The sequence below is a fragment of the Pollicipes pollicipes genome, unplaced genomic scaffold (assembly GCF_011947565.3).
Source record: "Pollicipes pollicipes isolate AB1234 unplaced genomic scaffold, Ppol_2.1 Scaffold_2555;HRSCAF=2994_pilon_pilon_pilon, whole genome shotgun sequence".
Classification (NCBI taxonomy): domain Eukaryota; kingdom Metazoa; phylum Arthropoda; class Thecostraca; order Pollicipedomorpha; family Pollicipedidae; genus Pollicipes; species Pollicipes pollicipes.
Window position 1 is genome coordinate 16,529,543 of NW_023596136.1, and position 22,578 is coordinate 16,552,120.

Below are 22,578 nucleotides of genomic sequence, written 5' to 3' on the forward strand. Positions count from 1 at the left end.
TACCATGAACCCAGCACGTGGCGCCATCTGCCCGGCCCGCTGAGCACAGGATGTCGTCCGTATCCTACCCCCTACATCCTTCGCATCACGCGTGAACACTAAAGCACCGCAAGAACACTGCTAGCCACATCTGTTGCATCACCAGCCAGCATCTTCGCCTTCATCTGCCCCCTCGCAATGGATCATATGACTGTCACGACACACGCAACGTGTTGTCAGAACGTCACACTAGATCCTAGTTGAATCCAGTGCTGTCAGATATGCTCTGCTTACGACTGATAGACAAAATACATGTCCACCCACCACGTCCACCGCTGATGAACGTCATGTTTATTCGGCTGTCCGTCAGTCTGCCTGTCCGTCCGTCAGTCAGTCGAATCACTGGCCTTGCCGAGTAGCCCACGACACAGCAGTTTGCGTAGCGCAGCAGCAGCTGGCGGCTGCGCGTCACGGGCAGCGCGGCAGTGGCACCGAGACGGTCTGAAAAATGACCCACATCGCTGCGCCCTCACCTCCTGCTGAATGACGTCACTGGGTAGAAGGTCAATGACGTCCAGTAGTGTCTCTAGCCAGGCGGCAGCCACCACTGAAACACAGCATACAGGCACAGAAACGCGTCACACATTGGAGACGTGTCGACCATGGCTGATACACGTTAGACGTCTCTCGTCTCGACCACTACAGGAGCAGCTGAAACGTCAGACGCGTCAGACGTCTCGCCCACGACAGGAGCAGCTCAAGCACGTCAGACACTTCAGACGTCTTCACCGAATGTGCGTCGGACACGCAGTAACCAAAAACCGGCGAGGCGATCGCAGCAAGCAGCGACGTGTCGGACGCTGGTCGCGTCACAGAGCACTCAACAGCCATTAAGAAAAGCCGCATCAAAATGACACTCTGAAGGCCCTCCGCAGTGCGTCGAGGCGAGGACGAAATGAGTGCGCCAGCTGTCTCGAGTCAAGCAACACCTGTAAAAGCGTAGCGACAGCCAATGACACAAGAAAACATAGCAGATATACAAATAAATAGCCAACACGCGAAAAAGGTCACATAATGTAGGCACGTTGTAATTTTGTCTCGCGCTAGCCGACAGGCGTGCATTCCCTGTGGTGCGCCCAGATCGGTCCGATTGATCCAGCTTATCAGGGTCCAGCCCGGCCCTCTGCAGGCTGGCGACATATCACTCACGATGAGCCGGAATGCAGTCTGGCGCTACTGACCTGGGTCCTTACTGTCGACGGAGATGAGGATGCTCTGCAGGAATGTCTGCGTGAAGGTGGACTGGGGCAGCAGCTCGCGGCGAAGCACGGCCAGGAAGCTGGCGCCGGCCGCCCGCTGGAAGTCGGGCGGCGAGGCGGGCAGCGCCAGCGTCAGCCGCGGCACCACCTCGGCCAGGCAGCCGGCCGGGTCGGCGCCCATCAGGCGCGGTAGCGCGTCCACCGCCGACAGCCGCTGGCCGGCGTCCCCCGAGCTGGCGGCGTCAGGACACAGCCGGTTGAGGCAACCACCAGCTAGGACAGCCGGCGCCGTCCGCCCATCGTCCACGGCGCGCGCACCGGTCCCGCCCGCCTGCACTGGCAGTGACATGGGGCCGCCTAACTGGTGCACAGTCCGCTGGCGGTTAGCATATTGGCGCCGACCACACGGTGATCCTATTACACTAGGAAGGCAGTGACAGGCGCTGATATAGTGATACGATGGACAGCTCGCGATCGGAATGGTCGGCCTTGACACAGACAAGCAACTGACATGGCCTGCCTCAGATTTGACCGTGGGGGCTGACGTATTGCAGTTTGCACCTCCAACTTCACATCTTATTTACCCGTACGGTCAAGCTTTGTTCATAATATGGACTGCGCAGTGATCGGAGGCGATGCACTTTCGCCGACCGACTATGGTATCAGCTCGCTGCAGGGCGCCTAGCGGCCGGCAGTAGGCGGCAGAGAGTGCCGCAAGCGGCCCCATGCCGGCCGGCAATAGCCAGTGCAGGGCGGTGCACGCGGCCCGTGCCGGCGGCCCACCCGCAGACGGACTCACCTGTCGGCCACATCGCAGAGGGCCTCGCCGCCCTCGGCCGCCGGCCGCGACGGCGCGCCGTCCAGACCCACCCGCAGTGGCAGCGGCAGTGGCATCTGGCAGCGCGGCACTAGCGACCCCTACAGGGCGGCGGCAGCTCGAGCCGGCGCCGAGGCGACGGCCTGCAACCGGCCAGAAGCGTGTTGACGAACGCTAGCAGAACAGTGCGGCGCATGCCACGTGCTGATACCAACCACTTCAACGCCACTGGAGTGGGAGGAATCACAGTCTAGGCTGTGTAATTATTTCGGAGTGCCGAAAATTCTGGTTACAAGTCGTGAGTGGGCTGGACTTCGGATTTTAGACAAGTGTTACAGGAATAACAGGTCAGCATTGCGTAACCTGCCGGACAATGATCATCTGCAGTGTTGTGATTAAGTTATCTTGGTCGTAATTAGTGTATTGGTCTCAGCCCGTCGATGTCAGCCGGCCGCATATGTGATGTGGCATCACCTACAAGCTGCAGGTCACGTCAGGCTAACGTTACGTCCGTTCTGCTCCGCATGCCTCGGTCATTAATCACCACTTATATTTACGTCTACCACAGCTCCAGCAAAGTTACAATTGTTCTGTTAAACTCAGAACATCACATAATACTAATCTTACACTAACCGTCACTGCAGGCACAAAGAATCACACACTAAGCTCCAGGCGAAATAAACGTCGGGAGGTGGAGAAGTTGCGAACACCAAAGCAAACAGTAAGGAGAAAGAGCGAAAGGTTACGCTCTCTCGTCGTCTTGAGGGCGAGATCAAGGCCCGCTGATATCTTGAATCGGCCAATAGCTTACTAACTAGCATCATGCACCTCCGACGTAATCATACTAGAGGTGTTGATTCCCGCTCCAAATCCCCACATTGAAGGTCCCGCTCCCGGAGTTCCTATTTTTAAACCACGGGATCCCGGTGTGAAAATCACCATTTTAAGTGCACTTTTAAAAAGCCCCCTTGGTAAGAGCAATTTACAAAACCTCAGAATACATTAATTACGCCATCTGATGGTCGCCACTGTTGGCCAATCGGCGAACATTTGCAAGGATGGGACCACGGGCCCGCCTGCTCTCTTGCAGTTCCAGTTCCAGCGAGCACCAGCCCTTTGTTCGCTTTGGAGCCCAACCGCGGGCTGGACAAAAAAAACCGATAAAAGCAGTTCAAAGGAAGATTGCGATGAATGTTTCGCTTCCTTTTGAAGCTGCTGCGCTCTTGAAGTGACACTCGTACACCTCGCCCTGTGCACTCATGTGATGGTAATGGTTCAGTGTAATGATATCGCATGATATGCACAAAAAAATCAACAAAAAATGACAGTGTGACAAAGCATTGTGAGGCGTGTGCAAAAACTTTTATTGGATAACGAATACTGTCCACGCAACTTCTTCCTGGGGCTCAGTCATGAGCTATCAACGGCATGGACACACGAAACCGTTCATATACTGTCGATATATATATATATATATATATATATATATATATATGCATATATATATATATACACATACAACTGGAGGCTTTGGGCCTCGAAACTGCCAGACACCATGTTGGAGACCTCACTGTACAGCTCAAAGGCGACAGCGTCCTTCTCCCGATGTGCAGAAGGCTCAAAGGCCACGGTCAACAAAGAGCGCTGCGTCGACATGCTGGAGCGCTTCTGGAGGCAGCTGAGGTAACAAGACTCTGACAGCGAACGGGACACATGGTTCCAGCATGCTGGAGCGGCTCACTCCGCTTCAACAGTGACCCTGACCTGGCTGGAGCACCACTGAGGGAGCGTACACCATTAGTTGAAAGACGGACGGCCCGTGGCCGTCTCAATCACCGCATCCTACTCCCTGGATGATTATCTATGGGGTTTCCTAAAATGTCAAATCTGCAAGAGCCCTGAGGGCCTCGGTGACCTGCCTTAATGGTGGTCACCTTAAGCACGTGCCGTACAGTTGCCCGGGTGGCGGCCGGGTGTGAATGGTGAGTGACACAAATTGCATACATGACATATTTTAGCATTTTTGGTAACGTGACCAGCACTTTTCTCCACGGATATCCACTTCTATAGTTAAAGATCATCACATCTTTCCTTCCATCCTAAACATGCGCCTTTACATGCTCTATGCATGCACGCATCCAGTTGCACGCATACTTATGACGAGAGGGGATACTAGTTCATTAACCAGGGGCGAAATGAAAAATGATCAATCACAAAATTCCCCAGTTACAGCATTTCCGAACACTCCCATGATATGATGCAACACACCTTCACAAAAAGAGCCCAGTAAGAGTCCGTCGTTTCCATCCTGCAGAAAAAGCAAACGTTATGCAGGGAAAGTGTTCCGCCTGGTCATTTCATTTAGCTCCGCAAATACTGTCCGCCTCCAGTGTTCTAGCCCATAGACAGCATCGTCAAGCTGCACCAGGTCTGCCGGGTGACATACCCCAATTCCGTCTCCAGTCGTCCCAGGCCTCGTGTCTGGTCGTCTCAGGTCCGTGCCTGGTCGTCCATGTGGGGATGCGAAATCCCTGCATCACTTCCCTTCATACAGGGAAAGTGATGCAGGGATTTGGCAGCCCGTCGTTTTGCTTATTTTGTGTGGTAGCACAGAAATACAGTTGCCGTCAAGACTCCGTGTCATGCGCGGGTGGGGATTGAAACACAAAGCATCCATCGCATTGGTCGATAGTGGGTCGAACCCGAAACACTCGCCGGCGCGGATGTAACAGTCCCCAGGTCCGTGTCTGGCCGTCTCAGGTCTGTGTATAGTCGTCCCAGGTCCGTGTCCGGTCGTCCCAGGTCCATGTCTGGTCGTCTCAGTTCCGTGTCTGGTCCTTCCAGGTCCGTCTGGGCGTCTCAGGTCCGTGTATGGTCGTCTCAGGTCCGTGTCTGGCCAGCCCAGTCCAGCCCAGCTCAGCATAGCATCGTTCTCGGTGTCCAGCACTCAACAGCCTACTCACACACTCCTGTTCCCGCATTACCGTTTAGAAAAGAGAAAACATGACGCGAAGCACAGCCCGGCCGACCACAAAGCTCACAGCGTGGTTTCTCAATTATGCCAGCAACGGCGAGGGTGTGAATTGGAGTGACTCGGAGACTCCATTCCCATGACACAGTGCCGAGAATAACCCTTCCAACGAGAATGCCGGAATCAACGGTCCGAAACTTTCCACTTACAACGTCAGAACAAAACACAGGAGAATGTGTGGGGCGTTCATATGAAACAGGCACGAACCGGGGACGTGATCAGCAGTCAGTCGTGCGTATCCCCCTCCCCCCGACTGCGGCGCCCACCACACGCCGGCCACCTGCGCCAGCGGCGATGGTCGGCACGGAGCACATCTGGTGGGTATCACCGGCAGCGATGAGTTCCGGTACGGGCATATGAAGGGCCGTCACTTCCGTGCCGTCTGGCCAGCAGCATCCCTCTTCTGATCACAAGCTGGCAGCCGACAGGGCGGGGGACCGGCAGGGAGCTGGCAGGGAGCCGACAGGAAGGTGACGGAGCCGATAGGAAGGTGACGGGGAGCCGATAGGGAGCTGGCGGGAGCTGGCGGGAGCTGGCGGGGAGCTGGCGTGGAGCTGGTGGAGAGCCGTTGCCACGCCATCGTAACCGCTCCCGGGCAAAAACTCGGATGGAAAAAGCCGGATGCTCTAAAGACCGGCCTCCTGCAGAAGCGTTTGCCGCGTGAGCTCGGGCGGGTACCAATCAGAGGGCCCAGGAACGCGAGGTAAGCCCAGTGACCCATTTAGATTGACCCGTTTAATACACAGACGCATTCCAGTGCAGTCAGCAACAATCCTTCAACGCCAGACGCCCAATCATCGAATGCAGTGTTTCACACTTGTACGACGCTTTGAACTGGAACAGACACTTTGAAGACCACTCAGTGCAGCTCGCAGCAATGTCATTTTCGGACTTAAAAACCCAAGCTGTTTCTGAGTTTGACAACTGCGAACTTATGTACACTATTTCGTGCAACTATTTCAGATTCGCCTAGGGATGCGTGACGCAACAGAAACATCACACAAATATCGCCACCTCACTGGTCTTGCGGTGCTCAAGGTTAGAAAAGTACGACCATTGAATTATTCGTGCCTAGCGTACGTCAGCACGATTCGTGGCATTAACGGACATCAGTTGGTCTTCGATCAGTTCAATGCAATGAGCACAAGCTTCGACCACGAACCACGTTTTGTACTGAGTATCACAGGAATTTGGGCAGTGGTACTAGTTAAGACGGAAATACGGTTGGGAATCTAATAGCATACGTGAAGTGCCATAACCAAGTATGTACACGCAATTCAATAATTATAAAACCACTGGCAGATATCACAAATACCGCGAGAAAGGGTCAAAATACGAACGATTCACGATATTCGGGTTCTACAAACATGCACCAGAAAACAGCAGTGAGTCAGCCCTTCTACTACAGTGGCAATTCTGACAAGCCAGACTGGCAGGGATCCTGACGAACAAGATGACGTATAGATGAACAATAATATAGAAAAGGGGAAATTTCGTTGTCAACAGCAGTTTTTTCCATTGGTTTCAAAAGAAAGCAAGCAGTTTCAGATGGGCTTATTTGATCCTATATAAAGCATGCCTCACTATCCTCAAATGGGAAACACTTTGTCTCTGACTGAACCGTGATAGCCCTTTCGAAGATCATTCGGTGCAATTCACAGTTATGCCCTTTTTAAGATCCAATGCCCTCTTGTTTTTTAGGTTCACGCCCGCAAATGTGTGCGGACCATTTCGTGCACACTATTTCAAGGTCACCCAGCTATGCATAGCGTCATGGAAATGTCATGCGAATACTGCCAACCAATGGGCCATTCAGTGCTGAAGGTTAAGTAAAACATGGCTCGTTCAATTATTTCAGGCTGGCGCACGTCAGGCCGATTTCTGGCGGATTTCATCAGAGTTCGATTGGTCCGCAACAAATGTGAAACGCTCAGTGCAAAGTTTCGAATCCGAACCACGGCCTGTGCCACATGGTACAGGAACTCGGGCATTGGTGCTAATTATGACAGAAATGAGGCCGGAATCAAATTGCTTAAGAATGGCGCAGTCACCGACTGTTTGAATGCAAGTAGGCAATATAAAATCAGGGAAAAACATACAAGGCAACGGAGAAAGGCCAAAGCACCCGTATATAACGATATATGGGTTCTGCCACACGCATTGATAAGCACGCCTCCTCTCGACAAGTTGAAGTACCACAGATCAGTCAGCCCGTCCGTTACGGTGGTGATCTCGCACGGCCAGTCTGGTAGCAACTCTGAAGTTAATACTTGGGCTTAGGGGGCGCGTGAAGAGCAGAGGTTATTCTGCGCCCGGACTATGGCTGGGTATAATTATATTGTATCATGCATGAGCAAGTCGCTGTTTTAGGCTTTTCATATCATGCAAACGCACAATGACGCAATCAAGAAACTACGTATTCAGGGGCACATTTACCAACTAGTGAAATTGTGTTGCCTGGAGCGGTCTTGTGCAATTAAAAACACACCGACAGTTACAAGTCGGCTTTTCTCACCATATCTGATGCTTGGCTCCATATCTTTCAATGCGGAACACTCCCTTTAAGAGCATCATATCTTGAAACAATAACAAAATCACAACAACCACAACCACAACCGCAACCGCAACCGCAACCACATCCGCAACCACAACAACCACAACTGCAACCGCACCTGCACTCGCATCCTGCATCCCCATCCGCATCCGCATCCGCATCCGCATCCGCATCCGCATCCGCAACCGCAATCGTACCTGCATCTGCATTCCCATCCGCATCCGCATCCGCAACCGCAACCGCATCCACATCCGCATCCGCATCCGCATCCGCATCCGCATCCGCACCCGCACCCGCGCCCGCACCCGCATCTGCATCCGCACCTGCATCCGCATCCGCGACCGCTACCGCAACCGCATCCGCATCTGCATTCGCATCCGCAACCGCAACCACAACGGCATCCGCACCCGCATCCGCATCTGCATCCGCATCTGCATTCGCGTCCGCATCCGCAACTACAACCGCAACGGCATCAGCACCCGCATCCGCATCTGCATCCGCACACGCATCTGCCTCCGCATCCGCATCCGCATCCGCATCCGCATCCGCAACCACATCCGCATCTGCATTCGCATCCGCAACCGCAACCGCAACCACATCCACATCTGCATTCGCATCTGCATCCTCAGCCGCAACCGCATCCGCAACCGCACTCATCCACATCTGCATCCGCACCCGCACCCGCATTCGTATCTGCATTCGCATCCGCAACCGCAACCGCAACCGCAACCGCAACAGCATCCGCATCCGCGTCCGTACCCGCATCCGGATCTGCATCCGCACCTGCATTTGAATCCGTATCCGCAATCGCAACCGCAATCGCATCCGCATCTGTCTCAGCTTCCGTCCCAGTCCCAGCCATAAAGTCTCCGTCTCCGTTTTCCTCTCTGTCCCACTCACCGCCTTTGTCTCTCACTTTCGTTCAGCCTCACACAATGTTTGGCGGCATCTTGAAGGGAGAATGCTTCTTACCCGCATTTGCTCTAGTACCCACTTAATTTCGGCAGTTATGTACTTTTTTGCCTTGTGAGGGCTCTCGCCAGTGGCCAAAATGACCGAAGAACATAACTGTAAGTCGGGTATGAGTTTGAATTTAAGCGGTTGTTTTGCGGGTAGATGAGCTGGGCTTTGCGTTTATCGCGCCGCTTTGCACGGCGACGCGATTAAGTGTGGCCGGGCGTCGTACGGGCGCGTGGCCCTCGGCGTCTCCCGCGCCGAAGGCGCGTCCGATGGCCGAGCCAGCGCTGGACCGGCCGGTATGGCACCACAGCGCACAGCAGCTGGCCCGACACCAAACTGCAGCCAGCCCGACACCGAACTGCAGCTGGCCCGATACGGGACGGCAGCCGACCCCAAACCTGACAGCAGCTGGCCTGACACGGGACGGCAGCCGGCCCCACACTGGACAGCAGCCGGCCCGACAGCGGAGGGCAGCCGGACCGACACCGGAGAGCAGCCGGCTAGCCAACGGACAGAAACCGGCCCGCGCCGGACAGCAGCTGGCCCAGCACCGGACAGCAGCCGGCCCGACAGCGGACAGCAGCCGGCCCAACACCGAACAGTGGTCGGCCGGGAGGCGTCCATATTGTACAAGGTGGCTGGCTCGCATGTCGATGGTGCTCCGCCGAGCGGCATCTACACCAGTGACTCAGACCCGTCAGCGGCATCATCGGCGGCCGACTGAATCAGCGGCCGGGCTGGGCCAGAATTGACCGCTGGCGACCCGGCGGCGTCGGCGGGCAACGCGTCTCACCGACCGGCGGCAGTCCAGCCCGACGGGCGGCAGCCGCACGCCGACAGCACGTGACCGGGCGGCTCCGCGGGTCTCATCCCCGCCGACTGACCTCCGTCGAGACGTCACAGCCAGCAGGCGCCTCGTCTGTGGGTGGATCGGCTCGGCTGACTCAGCTCCGATCGATGACGGCCCGGCCGGATGACGCGGACGCAGCGGCCGGTGACGGGCCGGCGCTGAGCGCGCTCTCTCCGGGCTGCCCTGCTCCGCCCGAACACGGGAGGCGCCGCCAGCTGACCGGCGGACCCCGTGACCGGTGTCGTGCGCGACGGCCGTCTGCCACCGCGTGCACGGCGGCCAGGCCGCCGCATCTGCCCCACCACGCAAGTGTTGACTCGGATGCCGTTGGCATGTCCGCTGTGTCCACGATGTCGACACACTCTCACAGCAGCAGACCCGCAGCAACACACACTCGTCCGCCCTGACACGCCAGCCCGGCCCGGCATTGTGCCGACCGCCGCAGATCTGGCTATCCCCTCCTCCCCCACAACTCCTATACCAGGGATACATCCGAACGCCACAGTACGGCATCAGTTCACTATGGAAGCAACTTTTGTCAACAAGATATTGCCGGAGGGCTGTTGCTATGTCTCATCTTAAACTATCATTGCAGCTTGATGGCAATGAGCTTTGGTGGCCGTTCCCGCGCCCTTGCTCGCAATGGTCTGTCTCTATCATCAGTAATTTAGAGGCACCTTAGCCTACACCGGTTTCACCGATACATACACATACACCAGCTTCATCGATACCTACACTTACACCGGTTTCACCGTTCCCTAGACCTACACCGGTTTCACCAATACCTATACATACGCCAGTTTCACCAATACCTATACATACACTAGTTTCACCGATACCTACACCTACACCGGTTTCACCGGTACCTTCACCTACACCGGTTTCCCTAGTCGGACGATGGTCTCCCCGACATCTTGGATCTCCGGGTCCTCTTGCCCATCATGAGAGGTCTAGCTGGGGTACTCCACGACAAATCGACAGTGCCCTACACCTTCATCCCTCGGATTTCAGTTAAATTGGGTCATAAAAGTCGTCATCAGCGCTGAAGGCGCTGGTGGCAATCTCTCAGTTGCACCGTTTCCAAAGAATGGCCTTCAGCAATTTCGAGTTGCGTGGTTGCGGAGCTCCCCTCGCTGGCAATTTTTTGACTTGCTGGAGGAATAATTGGACAAACCTTTATGTTGAAATGATCAGAAAACTGTCCCGAATATCTCTATGCCACTCTTAAAATCGTCACACAATTAATAATAGGCTGCGCATTATGACCTTTTGATAGGCATAGGCACGAAGAACAAAGTTCCTATGCGATATTGATATTTTCTCATCAGCATGTTCTCAACGGCGTAGTGTATGCCCCAACATTTCTAAAATAAAAAAGGTGGTAATCCGCTAAGAAAGGCATGGTCCACGCACAGATGAATCATGCGTGGTGCACGAAGACTGGGCACGCGGCGCACCGCCGCAGCCGGCTGCCCCCCCCCCCCCCCCGCCCCCCTCCCCCTTCATGTGTACTGTCGAGGCTAGGGTAATTAGAGCAGGGGGAAGGTGAGTGAGTACCGTGAAGGTGGTCGGGTCTCTTGTTCATATCGGGCGACTCAGAAGCAGTGTCTGTAGTGCGGGTGGAGCGCGTAGTTGTATTGATAGTATCTTGCAACAATGAAACGCCCAAACAACCCTGCTGCACCGATCAATTTGGAAGGCACAAAACGGGTGCACGGCGAGGTTTAAAGGGAGCATAACCCCTTTTGGACTCATTTACTCAGATCAGACACGCCCGATTTGATCGGAAATGTCAGTTTTCCCGAAATCATTCTGACTGGCTAGGGATAAGATTGGAAGAAGCCACTCCTGCGGGGCAAATCTCGTTGGACTCCCTGCTCACTAGTATGAAAGTAATATCTTTCATGCCCCTTACTTTTTCAACGGGCGTGTTTTGTAATGTTTGCAACACACTTACGTGTTAAATGATTGCGTCATAAATGCTACGAAAGTGAAATACTGTTTGAAGAAAAACCTATGCTAACATGAGGCTATTATCCGGTGCTTCCTCATGGGCAGCAGCGGCACTCACGCTGTTTGCGTGTGCTGCCCACCAGTGTCTGTCACCGGAACGCGAAGCTGATGATTGGATCTATTGGCCTGCGAGATGTCATTTAATAGGGCCTTCTCCTTCTGAGTCACATGTGTGATGCTCACAAAGAGACCCGCATGATACGGAAGTGTGAGAATTGTCCGCGCTGAGGATCGGGTGCGATCATTTTTGATGAACGCTACCAATGCGCAAACAGAGAACATTTCGGATTCGGTCAATAAAATTGGATTCAGCCAGTGGGTAACACTGCATGCTGTACTTTAGCTGGCCTTGTTTTGCCAAAAGATGACTTTTTGACCAAACTGTCAAAAGCCACAGTTGTAGTTACCAGACATCACTCAACGGCCCAACGCCACGGTAAATTTCTCGATGCTCTTTAAAACGACTGCCCGAGGACGACGCTTTGATAATTCTACCTTTCAGAAATGCACGCTTTCGTCGTTCAAGACGAAATCCAGCCGTTTCATTGGAATGCACCACCATGCGCACAGCACCCTTTTGTGGCATATTGCCACCAACCTGGACAGATTACACATAAAAGTTATTGCGCACTGTCAAACGCGATGAAACATAACACTTTCACGGGAGATACACTCTTACAGAGCCATTCACCGGAAGTGAAAAGCGCCGCTTCAAATACGGAAAAGTGTATTACTTATCAGATACATCAGCTGCGCAGTACACGAACAGGTTCAATTACTGGAACATTTGCTTTCATGAGGAGGACTTTTTCGTGAAGTGCGATTGACATTACGTCACCATACCTCAAGGGAAGAACTCTTGCGATGGAGTGGAGAGACCTTGGAAAGTGTTGCTGCCAGTGCCAGCCTGTGGTGCCTCCATTCGGATCATATTCGCTCTGCTCAGAAGTTACACCAGTTCTAGCAGGGGACGTTAATGTGCAAACGGTATGTTTCTCCATACCAAAAGGAGAAATGCTTTGCTCAGAGGATGAGCTTAGCATCAGCTTCGCTACGGCCGAGACTGTCAAAAAGACGCTGAAGGTTCACAGAGTGACCCCATTGAGTGTTCAGACTGTCATTGTCCTTGCGTTAGATTCAGGCGATGGGAGGGAACGACCGGTCGCTTGATTTAAAGGGTTTTGATGAGTGAGTTAGACTGAGTCACTAGCGCAATAAGTCGACTTCCACGCGCATACAAGCCATCGTGTTGTTAAGCTTAGTGTTTTCTCACAATGCGGCTATTTTCCGCCGCCTGTGCGGAGAGCCACATGAGAGATACTGCGCCGGTAGCCGACGATGGCGCGAATAACGCGTAGTCCCTTATCGTGACATTGTTTCCTAACTTTTTCAAGCCGATAACCACCTTCTTTAAATTCGGAGAGTGGTTCAATTTGTGGTCATTCATGTAAAAATGAGAAAGGTTCAAAATCGCATCAATGATTTTGAGTGAACTGCAAATATTCATGTCACAATTAGTATCTTTTTTGCAAGATGCTTCCAGCCCCGATATACACGTAGTCTGTGAGGTTTTTGCATCATTTTGACATACAAGTGTATACTTTTTTCTTCCATCGTAGCGGAAAAACCGCCGTCGAATGTAGCACTCCAACCAAACAACACGAAAATGCCGGAGGCTGCACCTCCCAAACCGCTTAATGGAGACCCGAAAATGTCACCGGCGTCCTCAGCGCCGCTGACCACCCCCCTGACCCTGTTTCATGAAAACTTGAGAAACGAGGGTGTAAACTGACCGTTCGACCTGTCGATTTGTCGTGGAATGTCTCGACTAAATTCACACTTTCCAAACACACCAACGTTTTACAATCCGTTTTGACCCGCTTGGAAAGCCCAAACTAATACGACCTTTCGCAAATCCCATTCCACCGTAATGCGATGCATGCTTAAATCTGCACCTGGCCGGTTCATTTCAACACAAATAAAAAATGACAACCTTTCACAGCGGCAGACAGTTTGAAAACTACGCAATCGCTCTGAAACCTATTCTTAGTTTCCGTCATAACTTTTTCCACAATATGACACGTGCACCCATTGAAGCTTACAAGCCATAAAATAGGACCCCAGTCTGAAATGCGACAAACATGCCCAGAGAAAGACTAAATCAGCCAGTTCAACACGACTGAACGGGTTGAGCAGTAACCTGCCGAATCCATCATAATGGAATGCACGTCTCCAAGCTCAGCAACAGGAGCTCTGCACAGCTTCGCCCAGCACATCATTTACCTCAGCAGCTCAGCCTTTTACACCAACTAACCCAGCAACTTATCCCAGTGCACCAACTGCATCAGCAGCTCAGCCTAATAGACCATCTACCTCAGCAGCTCAGCTAGCAGCTCAGCCAGTACAGCCTCTACCTGAGCAGCTCAGCCCAGTATACCAACTACCTCAGCAGCTAAGTCCAGTGCACCTACTACCTCAGCAGCTCAGTCCAGTACACCACCTGCCTCGGCAGCTCAGCCTAGTCAACCATCTACCTCAGCAGCTTAGCCTAGTACACCACCTACCTCAGCAGCTCAGTCCAGTACACTACCTACCCCAGCACCTCAGCCCAGTACACCACCTACCCCAGCAGCTCAGCCCAGTACACCACCTACCCCAGCTCAGCCCAGTACACCACCTACCCCAGCATCTCAGCCCAGTACACCACCTACCCCAGCATCTCAGCCCAGTACACCACCTACCCCAGCATCTCAGCCCAGTACACCACCTACCCCAGCATCTCAGCCCAGTACACCACCTACCCCAGCATCAGCCCAGTACACCACCACCTACCCCAGCAGATCAGCCCAGTACACCACCTACCCCAGCATCTCAGCCCAGTACACCACCTACCCCAGCATCTCAGCCCAGTACACCACCTACCCCAGCATCTCAGCCCAGTACCACCTACCCCAGCATCTCAGCCCAGTACACCACCTACCCAGCATCTCAGCCCAGTACACCACCTACCCCAGCATCTCAGCCCAGTGCACCTTCTACCTCAGCAGGACAGCCCAGTATGCCACCTACCTCAGCATGTGCACCACCAGAGATGTGCCGCTCAGCGATTCATCCAGCAAAGGCCTCTGACCGCGCTCAGCCTGCCGGATAAGAGCAAAGTAGAACGACTATCAATATCTACAACTATTCACACCTGTTCCATTGATAAGTTCAGGGCAGGCTGTGCTTAATTGTCGCAATGAAGACTCGCAGAGAGCCGAACATATTCTCGGCCCGGGCAGCCTTCACCAGACTGGAATCAACATACCAATTCATTTTGTGTATTTGACAGTTGTCTTTCACATATACAGGAACAGTCCAAACCGAATAATGTGTCAGCATAACTAGTTCGCCGTATCAGCTGCGCTCAAATTTGCGCCAGTCATCCCCAGAGCCAGTGCGATTACGGACTTCAAGATTATGTGGCAGCACTGGCCAGGTTTGATCATTTAGTAGCCCTTAGTGTTTTGGATCAACTTTGGTCCCAACAAGTGCTGGCAACCAGCAAGCAGCTATGTAAATTAGCTTCTCTGAAACCTAAGGAAACGTAAGCTTACTCCCTACGAAGACAAAACTTGTTGGTTGCAGCCCATTCTGTTCTTTTTTCTATGCACCTCGCGGATGCTGAGCGAGCTAATATAGCCCTGCCTATTAGAGTGTTGCTTTGCTGTACAATAGAATTACAACCTTAAAGCTATCAACCAGCCAGGTCCCCAAACGTGATGCTCTCAAAGGCTTGGGGCCAGGAAGAGGGAAGTCTGCGCTTGGTGAGGCCAGCTTGGCTGTGTGCTCCACATCTTGTTGTAAGGTAGTTCTGAACATCCAAATGTAGCGTATGATGCGTGCCATAATTGTTTGAGACGTTTGGTAGAATCGTTCTGGGTAAATGCCACCAGAGCCGTCAGGGCATTGACATACGGAGCCACCACTGCATTTCACTCACGGTCGGTAACTGTGCGCAAAGTCCTTGAAATTTTCTGGGGACCCCTTGGTTGGTTTGCAGTCATCACAGAAACGAAAAAATGTATGCCAGCTCAATGTGCTGTTGGCATGATGTTCTCATGGATGTCTGCCGTCTAATATCGACTGACCTGTGCTCATGAAAAGCCACACAAATGAATGGCACTTCATCTAATAAATGCATGCATGCATGCGTACATACATGTATGCGTACACCAATATATACATGCGTACATCTATACACACATAATGTAGATATGTATGCATGCATGTGCACATGCATGCGTACATCTTTATCCACATGAATACGCACATACATACATAAGCATTCCATCACAAATGGAACACCAAATGCAAAAATCACATTTACATCTCAGATTTTGATATTAGCTTTTCCGTGACATCACTTGGTGCCCTGAAATCATTTTTGAGATTTTAAACTCGATTTCAAGTCTGTTTTTGAGATGGTCCTAACGCTTTTTAAAGTCAACGATGTATGTAATATTTGGCGGCCTGTATGTTTTATTAAACAAGTGTGATGCACAAATCCTACAGGCGATTCGCAGCTCATGATTTGAAGATTGTGATGTTTTTTATTCTTTAAGCTTTTGAATAAAAATCGACCTCGTGACCCCGTGACCCTAAATACCGTAACCAGCCTTGTGACCGCGGTGAAATATATGTTTGGTGGTGCGGGTCGCCGAAATTGACTAACACAACTGTATGGAATTATTGAAACGAGCCATAAGCGTATCACGGATAGAATAGAGTTCAGGACGGAAGTCCTCCTTTGGCACGTTGGCATGCACTACCAGATTTAGACCAGCTCAGTCGCTGGCCGTCGTCAGGTGCTGTTGAGTCCTGTGAAGGACCGGATGGTGTTTGGCTACCAGGTATGTAAGCGCCGCAGTTCAAATTGTCTCTTTTGATTGGTCGAGATTCAAACTGGGGTCTTCTGACTACCGGTGCGGCGCTTTCGTCCAGTAATATACTATTGACCGTCCAAATGCCCTTGCCAACTGTCCCTCACAAACAAGCAAAAAACCCCGCTTAGAACCCAAGTAATTTCACCGAGACCACTCCGGTTGTGACGCACGCATGGTCGAAGGTCAAACACCATCCAGGACTCCGGTCCCTCTCCGCACTCAGCCTGACGAGCCCCCGAGAACTACCTGGTCGAAACGTACATACCACATACAGCTCATACATACTCGGACACCAAACGAAGGCTATAATAGTCCGGACGATTAGTCCCTCAGTGAAAATTCCAAATGTTATCTATGGTCCATCAAGATGTAAGGACAGCATAAAATCTGTCATCACTCTAAAAATGTCGTTCAGTTTTTGTTGTTGTACCATGTGTGTAAGCCATGCTTCGCCGAAAGGTAGTTTGGTTAAGTTGCAGGAAACATGCATAAGGACAAACTTTATATATATATATATATATATATATAATTATATGTATTTGTGTATATATGTACATGTTATATATATATATATATATATATTAATGTGTATATATACAACATATGTATAACACACAGCATAGAGAGGAGCACGCATCCGGGAGAAGCAATTATAAAATGTCAATTCATGCCTTCTAAACGCTCCTGATAAACAAGGGCTAGTGTCCGTCCATTGTGGCACATTGTCTCACGAAGGGGTACCGAAGGTAACTGACCACCCACGCTTCTGCTGCATCTGGGACCCAATAGCGGACTTGGATGTCACGCATTACGTTCCAGACTGATCTTAATGGTCCCGGATCAAAATAATATTAACACACGGCCGGGCTATTCAGTCCTGCCAATTTCATGTTGTACAGGCTTGTTAGCGCGGGTCTGACCCCAGAAGCGCGTGCAAATACCGTTGCTACTGTGCAGCCGGCAGGCAGAGCGCTGCGCGTGCCATCGACTTATTTCTTGATCATCAGCGAAGACGAGCCAGGTGCCGGAACTAAATGTCTCAAAGGAAGCTCCTCCGAAGCGGCGGCCGTCGGCGCACTGTCGGTGTGCACGTGCTTCCCTCCAGAAGTGTGACGACAACGAAAGCCGCAAAACTGTTTGGAAGAATAGGCCAGAGCGTCGTCGGGCACATCCGGTAACAATCTCACTGTTGCTGCCTTGTTTGTTGTGTCTTCGGCTGAGGCCATGCGTACAATTCGTTCATTCAATGCCTGAAATTGATTGTACCAGCGTTTTGCTCGTACTCTGATATGGAGGTGTGTGTGAGTCAACTAACCAATGTGCAATGTTTCAGTCTACAACTTTGAGAGGAAGGTAATCAGTAAATGCATGGGCTTGGAAATGTGGACAACAGGAGACGGGAAATGATCTTCGATGTCATCCACGTCAAAAACACGCGCTTTGAAGGAAGTTTTAGCAACGCAAGAAAATAAGAGCGCTGCGTGGATGACACGCAGAGATGTAAAACGCATTGAAAATTATGTGTACCCCAATATTTTGTACCCCAACAGACAGACCTCATTCATTTTCCTATCATTTTTCTATCTTTCCTACATCATTTTTCTTAACTTCGAAAGGTGTTTAGCATTCGCATAATCGCACATTTTTTGACGAATAAGACCGCTAAAAATACTCCTGTATCGCACGCATTGCAAAATTGCGAGCCTCATATCTTACATACCGTGCGTCGGATCGACCTAAGCTTTCTTAGACAGGTTCACAGCACCGGATTCTCCCATAGAATAGATAACAACTAAATCTGAGGCGCGAGGGTGTTAAGACCGAGCCAAATCGTGGTGAAATGCCCCATCCGGACTAAATCTAAAATGGCGTGAATTTTACCCTGAGAACTGTCCTCATTTTAATCAGCACATGTCTTAGATGTGTTAAGCGTAGTGCAAGGGTCGTGCTAAGCCACGGGCAAGTCGGGCAAAGCGCTTACTGCTCAAAAAGTCTGCCCCTAGCACATCGATACACAGCCGGCAAGGTGGTCGCCTGCCCTTCGTTGTGGAAGGTGGCAAGCGAGGGCCAAGTTGAATCTAGCATAGTCACAGTCATACCCTACTGACCTTAAGTGGTGGGGAATCAAAACGGAATAACGAGGTTAGGTGTAAAAACAAGACATCGATGCATAACTCTTGCATATAACGCCAGGGCAACGTAACGGCTACTTCTCTCTCCACATTGATGGATAGTGAGAAGAGCGCTGAAACACAAGGTAAACCATTACAGTGACCCCAGGACCGGCGATGTTTGTAATATGGTAGCAGATACGGTTTGACTCCAAGCTAGCAAAAAAACAACAATACGGCGCTTTGCATCACACTTTAAAAAAAATGTGCTTCACTTGTTTCGGCATGTGTTGTTGGCCATCATCAGCTACTGACCACCCGAGCAATGTTTCCAGGAGCTCTCTCGAATTCATATTCATCCAGGTCCAACAGGCTGTGGTGGAAATCCATCCAATGATACTTGAGCTGGTGTGAAGAACGAACGCTGAAAGGATGCTCCAGGATGGGTAGCTGGGAATCCTGTGGAAAAAGGAATGCCATCTCACCTTGTCCAAAACATGACGCAAATCTGCAGACTGCCGCTGAAAGCTGAGAGTGATGTTTAGATGAATTAATTATGTCCCAAATGGAGCAACTTGGAACAACGTAACACAGCTTTGGCAGAGATGCTTCACTTTATATTATTTCAGGTGAGGCCGGGCCCGCCACTGTTAACTCGAGACCTCAATGCCCTTTTGGAGCAAAGCAGCGAGGTCATAGCCTCCACTGAAATTCGCCCTTTTCAATGAGTCACTCGGACGGATTTCGCGAGGCCGATTCGCCTGGAAATAATTATTTCCTATTCCCAAGTGTTGCGTCTGTTTCCGCCCATTTCAGACTGGCTGGGCAGAGCGGAGACTAATAGCGGCATCATGCTCCTTCTCTTAGCGGCACAGCGAGACAGACAGAGAGACACAGAGACAGAGAGACGGAGGGACAGAGAGACAGAGAGACAGACAGACGGAGAGACAGACAGACAGAGACGGAAAGACAGACAGACAGAGAGACAATGTTGGTATTGATAGCATAAATATGGCAGTATCAATAGTCATATTCCTCGCAGAATAAACAAGAGAATGGAAAGATAGATGTGATATTTCGGATGCATGCATTTATCGACACAAATAACAGTACTAACTTCAGAATTGCCTGCCGATCCTACTCAATTGTTCAGAGTTGTCTTTTTTTAAACCGCGCCATTTTTACCGGCCACTAGCAATGGCTAGCAATTGCTCCTTGTTTAATCCTCTAAATGTTGGTGACCGGTACAAACTGTGCCTCGCTGTTTAAAAAAAAAACAGAGATCGAGGGGTCGGCAGACGATTTTGAATGCACTACTGATACCCATTTGACGAAGCCATGTAGCCGAAACATCACACCCAATTCCCCATTATTCTGTTTATTCTACGAGGAATACGGCCATCAATACTGCCTCATCAAAATGGTGTATCACATGGAGAGGGCTTCGCCTCGATAAAAGCAGTAGGTTATGAGAACTGAGTTGTTTGCAAGCAAGAAATTTGAAATTTGTCAAAATGACAGCTTTTGCCTGGTCTTTGGTCCAGGTACTCGCAACCATGAGAGGGAATCAGGCATGGTGCATCAAATGGAAAAGTTTGGCGCCAATCCAAGAAGTGGGATCCGAAGAAAGACCAAGCTGTCCGCACGCAAAAAGTGAATCCGTGAAAACTGACCATCTTTGACCCGACCTGGCTCTAATATTTGGCCCTAAATGTTGTATCGAATGGTGAAGATTTGGCGCAAACTAGAGCAGTAGGTTCTCATGTAGGTCGTCTGCTCTTGCACGTGAAATTTTCTCTTTGCGTTTTTAAGGCGTTTGGATCTAGATTAAGTCACCATATTGCTACTCCAGTCTGAATTTAGCTGCTGAGTAGCATAGTGTAGGTTTCAGTGATTGGGTGAATGGTCGCTAAGAACCAGCATATCTTTTTAAAACGTTCGCGCGTGCCAACGTGATAGTTCGGCTGGTCGGCATCTGCCTTGTGATCCATTTACTCGCAGCGGCCCAGATGTAATCACTTTGGGCATTTGCCATTTGCCCTTGACTGGAACGGTAGCGCCTGCGACAAAAGTTGACGTGGAAGGGCATGATGGATCAGGCTGAGAACTGTGGCACATTGAGCTTCCAGTGAGATTCTGCCAATGACCTGCAATTACATGATTGGATGGTGGGGCGCTAGAAGTCAGATCTGGCACACCAGGCATTGCTTAGTGTGGTCCCTAATTCCAGAAATTTGTGCATTCAAAAAGTTCAAATTCAGCACATCACCAACAAGCAACCCTTATTTCAAAGCTCTTTTCAGAGACTACATACAGAGAGACTGTGGCACATCCATTGTGAAGTTACATATGTTTAAGTTGATTTGCAAACAAATTGAGTGGGCAGAACATTTTTTCAATGACAGAAACATGTAGCTGGTCAATTTTTAATGATTTTTGATGGCAAAATATGTAACTTCATGTGCTTCAGAACTTCACTTCATATATATGTACTTTTGGTACAGAGATGACAAAGCCCATGATTACTTCAAGCTTGTTATCACTGATATGAAATGAGTCACTGGTTTCTGTCTTTGGAAAATGTTACGGGTAACACTGATACATGGATCTACCAAACTTATATCCTTTTAATTCTTTTTCAATTATATGACACATCTATCATCTGGTCAAAACATGTTAGCTCATTGACACAAATCTCACACTACCAATAACTCCATTTCATGAATAATGTTGGTTACATATTTATCACTATGGACAGCAACTTAGTGGCACTACTGACATGTACACATACCTAATGATACAGAACAGTCCACATGCACAGCTCCCTTACAACCTAAAATGTATCCCAGATGGCTACTTCTTGCCCTTGAGATGTACAACAGATTATATCTCATCCAACACCTGGGTTATGCAAGACAACAAAAAACAGTGCATGTGCAAGTTTAGGGGTAAATACAATCCACCTCATATTCCAGATCTAAGAGCAGATCAATTCAAAATCCTTCATCAACAATGATCATAACACTTGAACAAAATTATACACAATCTCTTAAAGCTGTCAAATAAAGATGTGCTTCATATGCAGCTGACAGCCACCTCTAAATGATTTGAGAACAGAACACACATATCCTACAGCCATGTGACATCTAGCTTTGCTACATAAGAGCAGGTTTCCCCAAATATCGGAGCTTTGATTAACATTAAAATGGTGCCATGCTCAGACTAATCCTGCTTTGATTACAATTCAGAGTCTGTCACATGAACAGTACAAAAAGAATGAAGTTTCAGTACTCAGAATTGATTTTCATGCAGATGGCAATATAAAGAGCTCACAGACTTCATCCTTCAATCAGTACATCAGAGGAAGACTTGCCACAATATGGCCATCCATTTCTACCACTGGAAATCTAAGCATTCAAAACTGCATATATTATGTTGAAAACCAGCATCAATAGTCTCAATCACAAGCAATTAACTATGGCTGTAAACATTAACTATGCAGCCAGATATGTAAGTTATGCTTACCTACCTTCAGTAAAATCATCACTAGGTAAACCACCACAGTTTGATCTTAATTTCAAGCTAATCATCTGATAGAACATTACAATGCTATGTGACCTAGCAGCTAGCAGCCATCATCATCTGATCATTTGATCAATGCCCTTTACTACCTACAAAGGCATATCCATTCTGTTCCCAAGTAGTTGTTTGACTAGGTCCCAAAGCAGGGCTTCCCAGGTCCAACCTTTCCATGTTGCCAAGACCAAGAAATGCTAACAGAAAGATGGCACCTTGTTTGCAGTTGAGTACAACAGCAAATTGAGCTATGTTGTACTCTCTCTTAGAAACTCAGTAATTTCCAATGTCTTTCAAGATAATGGTCAGAAAATTTATTTTACAAACACAAAGTATTATCATGTAAACATGGTGCTGTTCATGTTCATGTGAACACATACAGCATGCATGCTTAAAGCCATAGTGGTCATTAACAGGTTGCACCAACCCATATCATGGTAAGCCCATCACAGCTGAACCAAGATATATGCATAGTTAGCCATGTATATTTTGGTACATATTTC

At 50.1% G+C, this 22,578-nt stretch overlaps 2 protein-coding genes across 2 annotated transcripts in view; one reads left to right on the plus strand and one right to left on the minus strand.

Moving 5' to 3' along the window:
- LOC119098554 (serine/threonine-protein phosphatase 4 regulatory subunit 4) overlaps window positions 1-2,144 on the minus strand; it is a 41,461-nt gene extending 39,317 nt beyond the window's left edge. The window contains exons 1-3 of the mRNA XM_037221521.1: window positions 2,038-2,144; window positions 1,221-1,471; window positions 513-586 (exon numbers count right to left, since the gene is read on the minus strand). Coding sequence (XP_037077416.1) covers window positions 513-586; window positions 1,221-1,471; window positions 2,038-2,132 — 420 coding nt within the window. The 5' untranslated portion in view covers window positions 2,133-2,144. The remainder of the gene's footprint in view (window positions 1-512; window positions 587-1,220; window positions 1,472-2,037) is intronic.
- Window positions 2,145-7,995: 5,851 nt separating this feature from the next.
- LOC119098564 (uncharacterized) lies at window positions 7,996-8,698 on the plus strand (the record flags this gene model as incomplete). The annotated part of the gene is made up of 3 exons (XM_037221530.1): window positions 7,996-8,081; window positions 8,117-8,283; window positions 8,379-8,698. Coding segments are annotated over 3 exons (513 nt in total), but the record flags the coding sequence as incomplete, so codon positions are not given.
- Window positions 8,699-22,578: the final 13,880 nt, after the last annotated feature.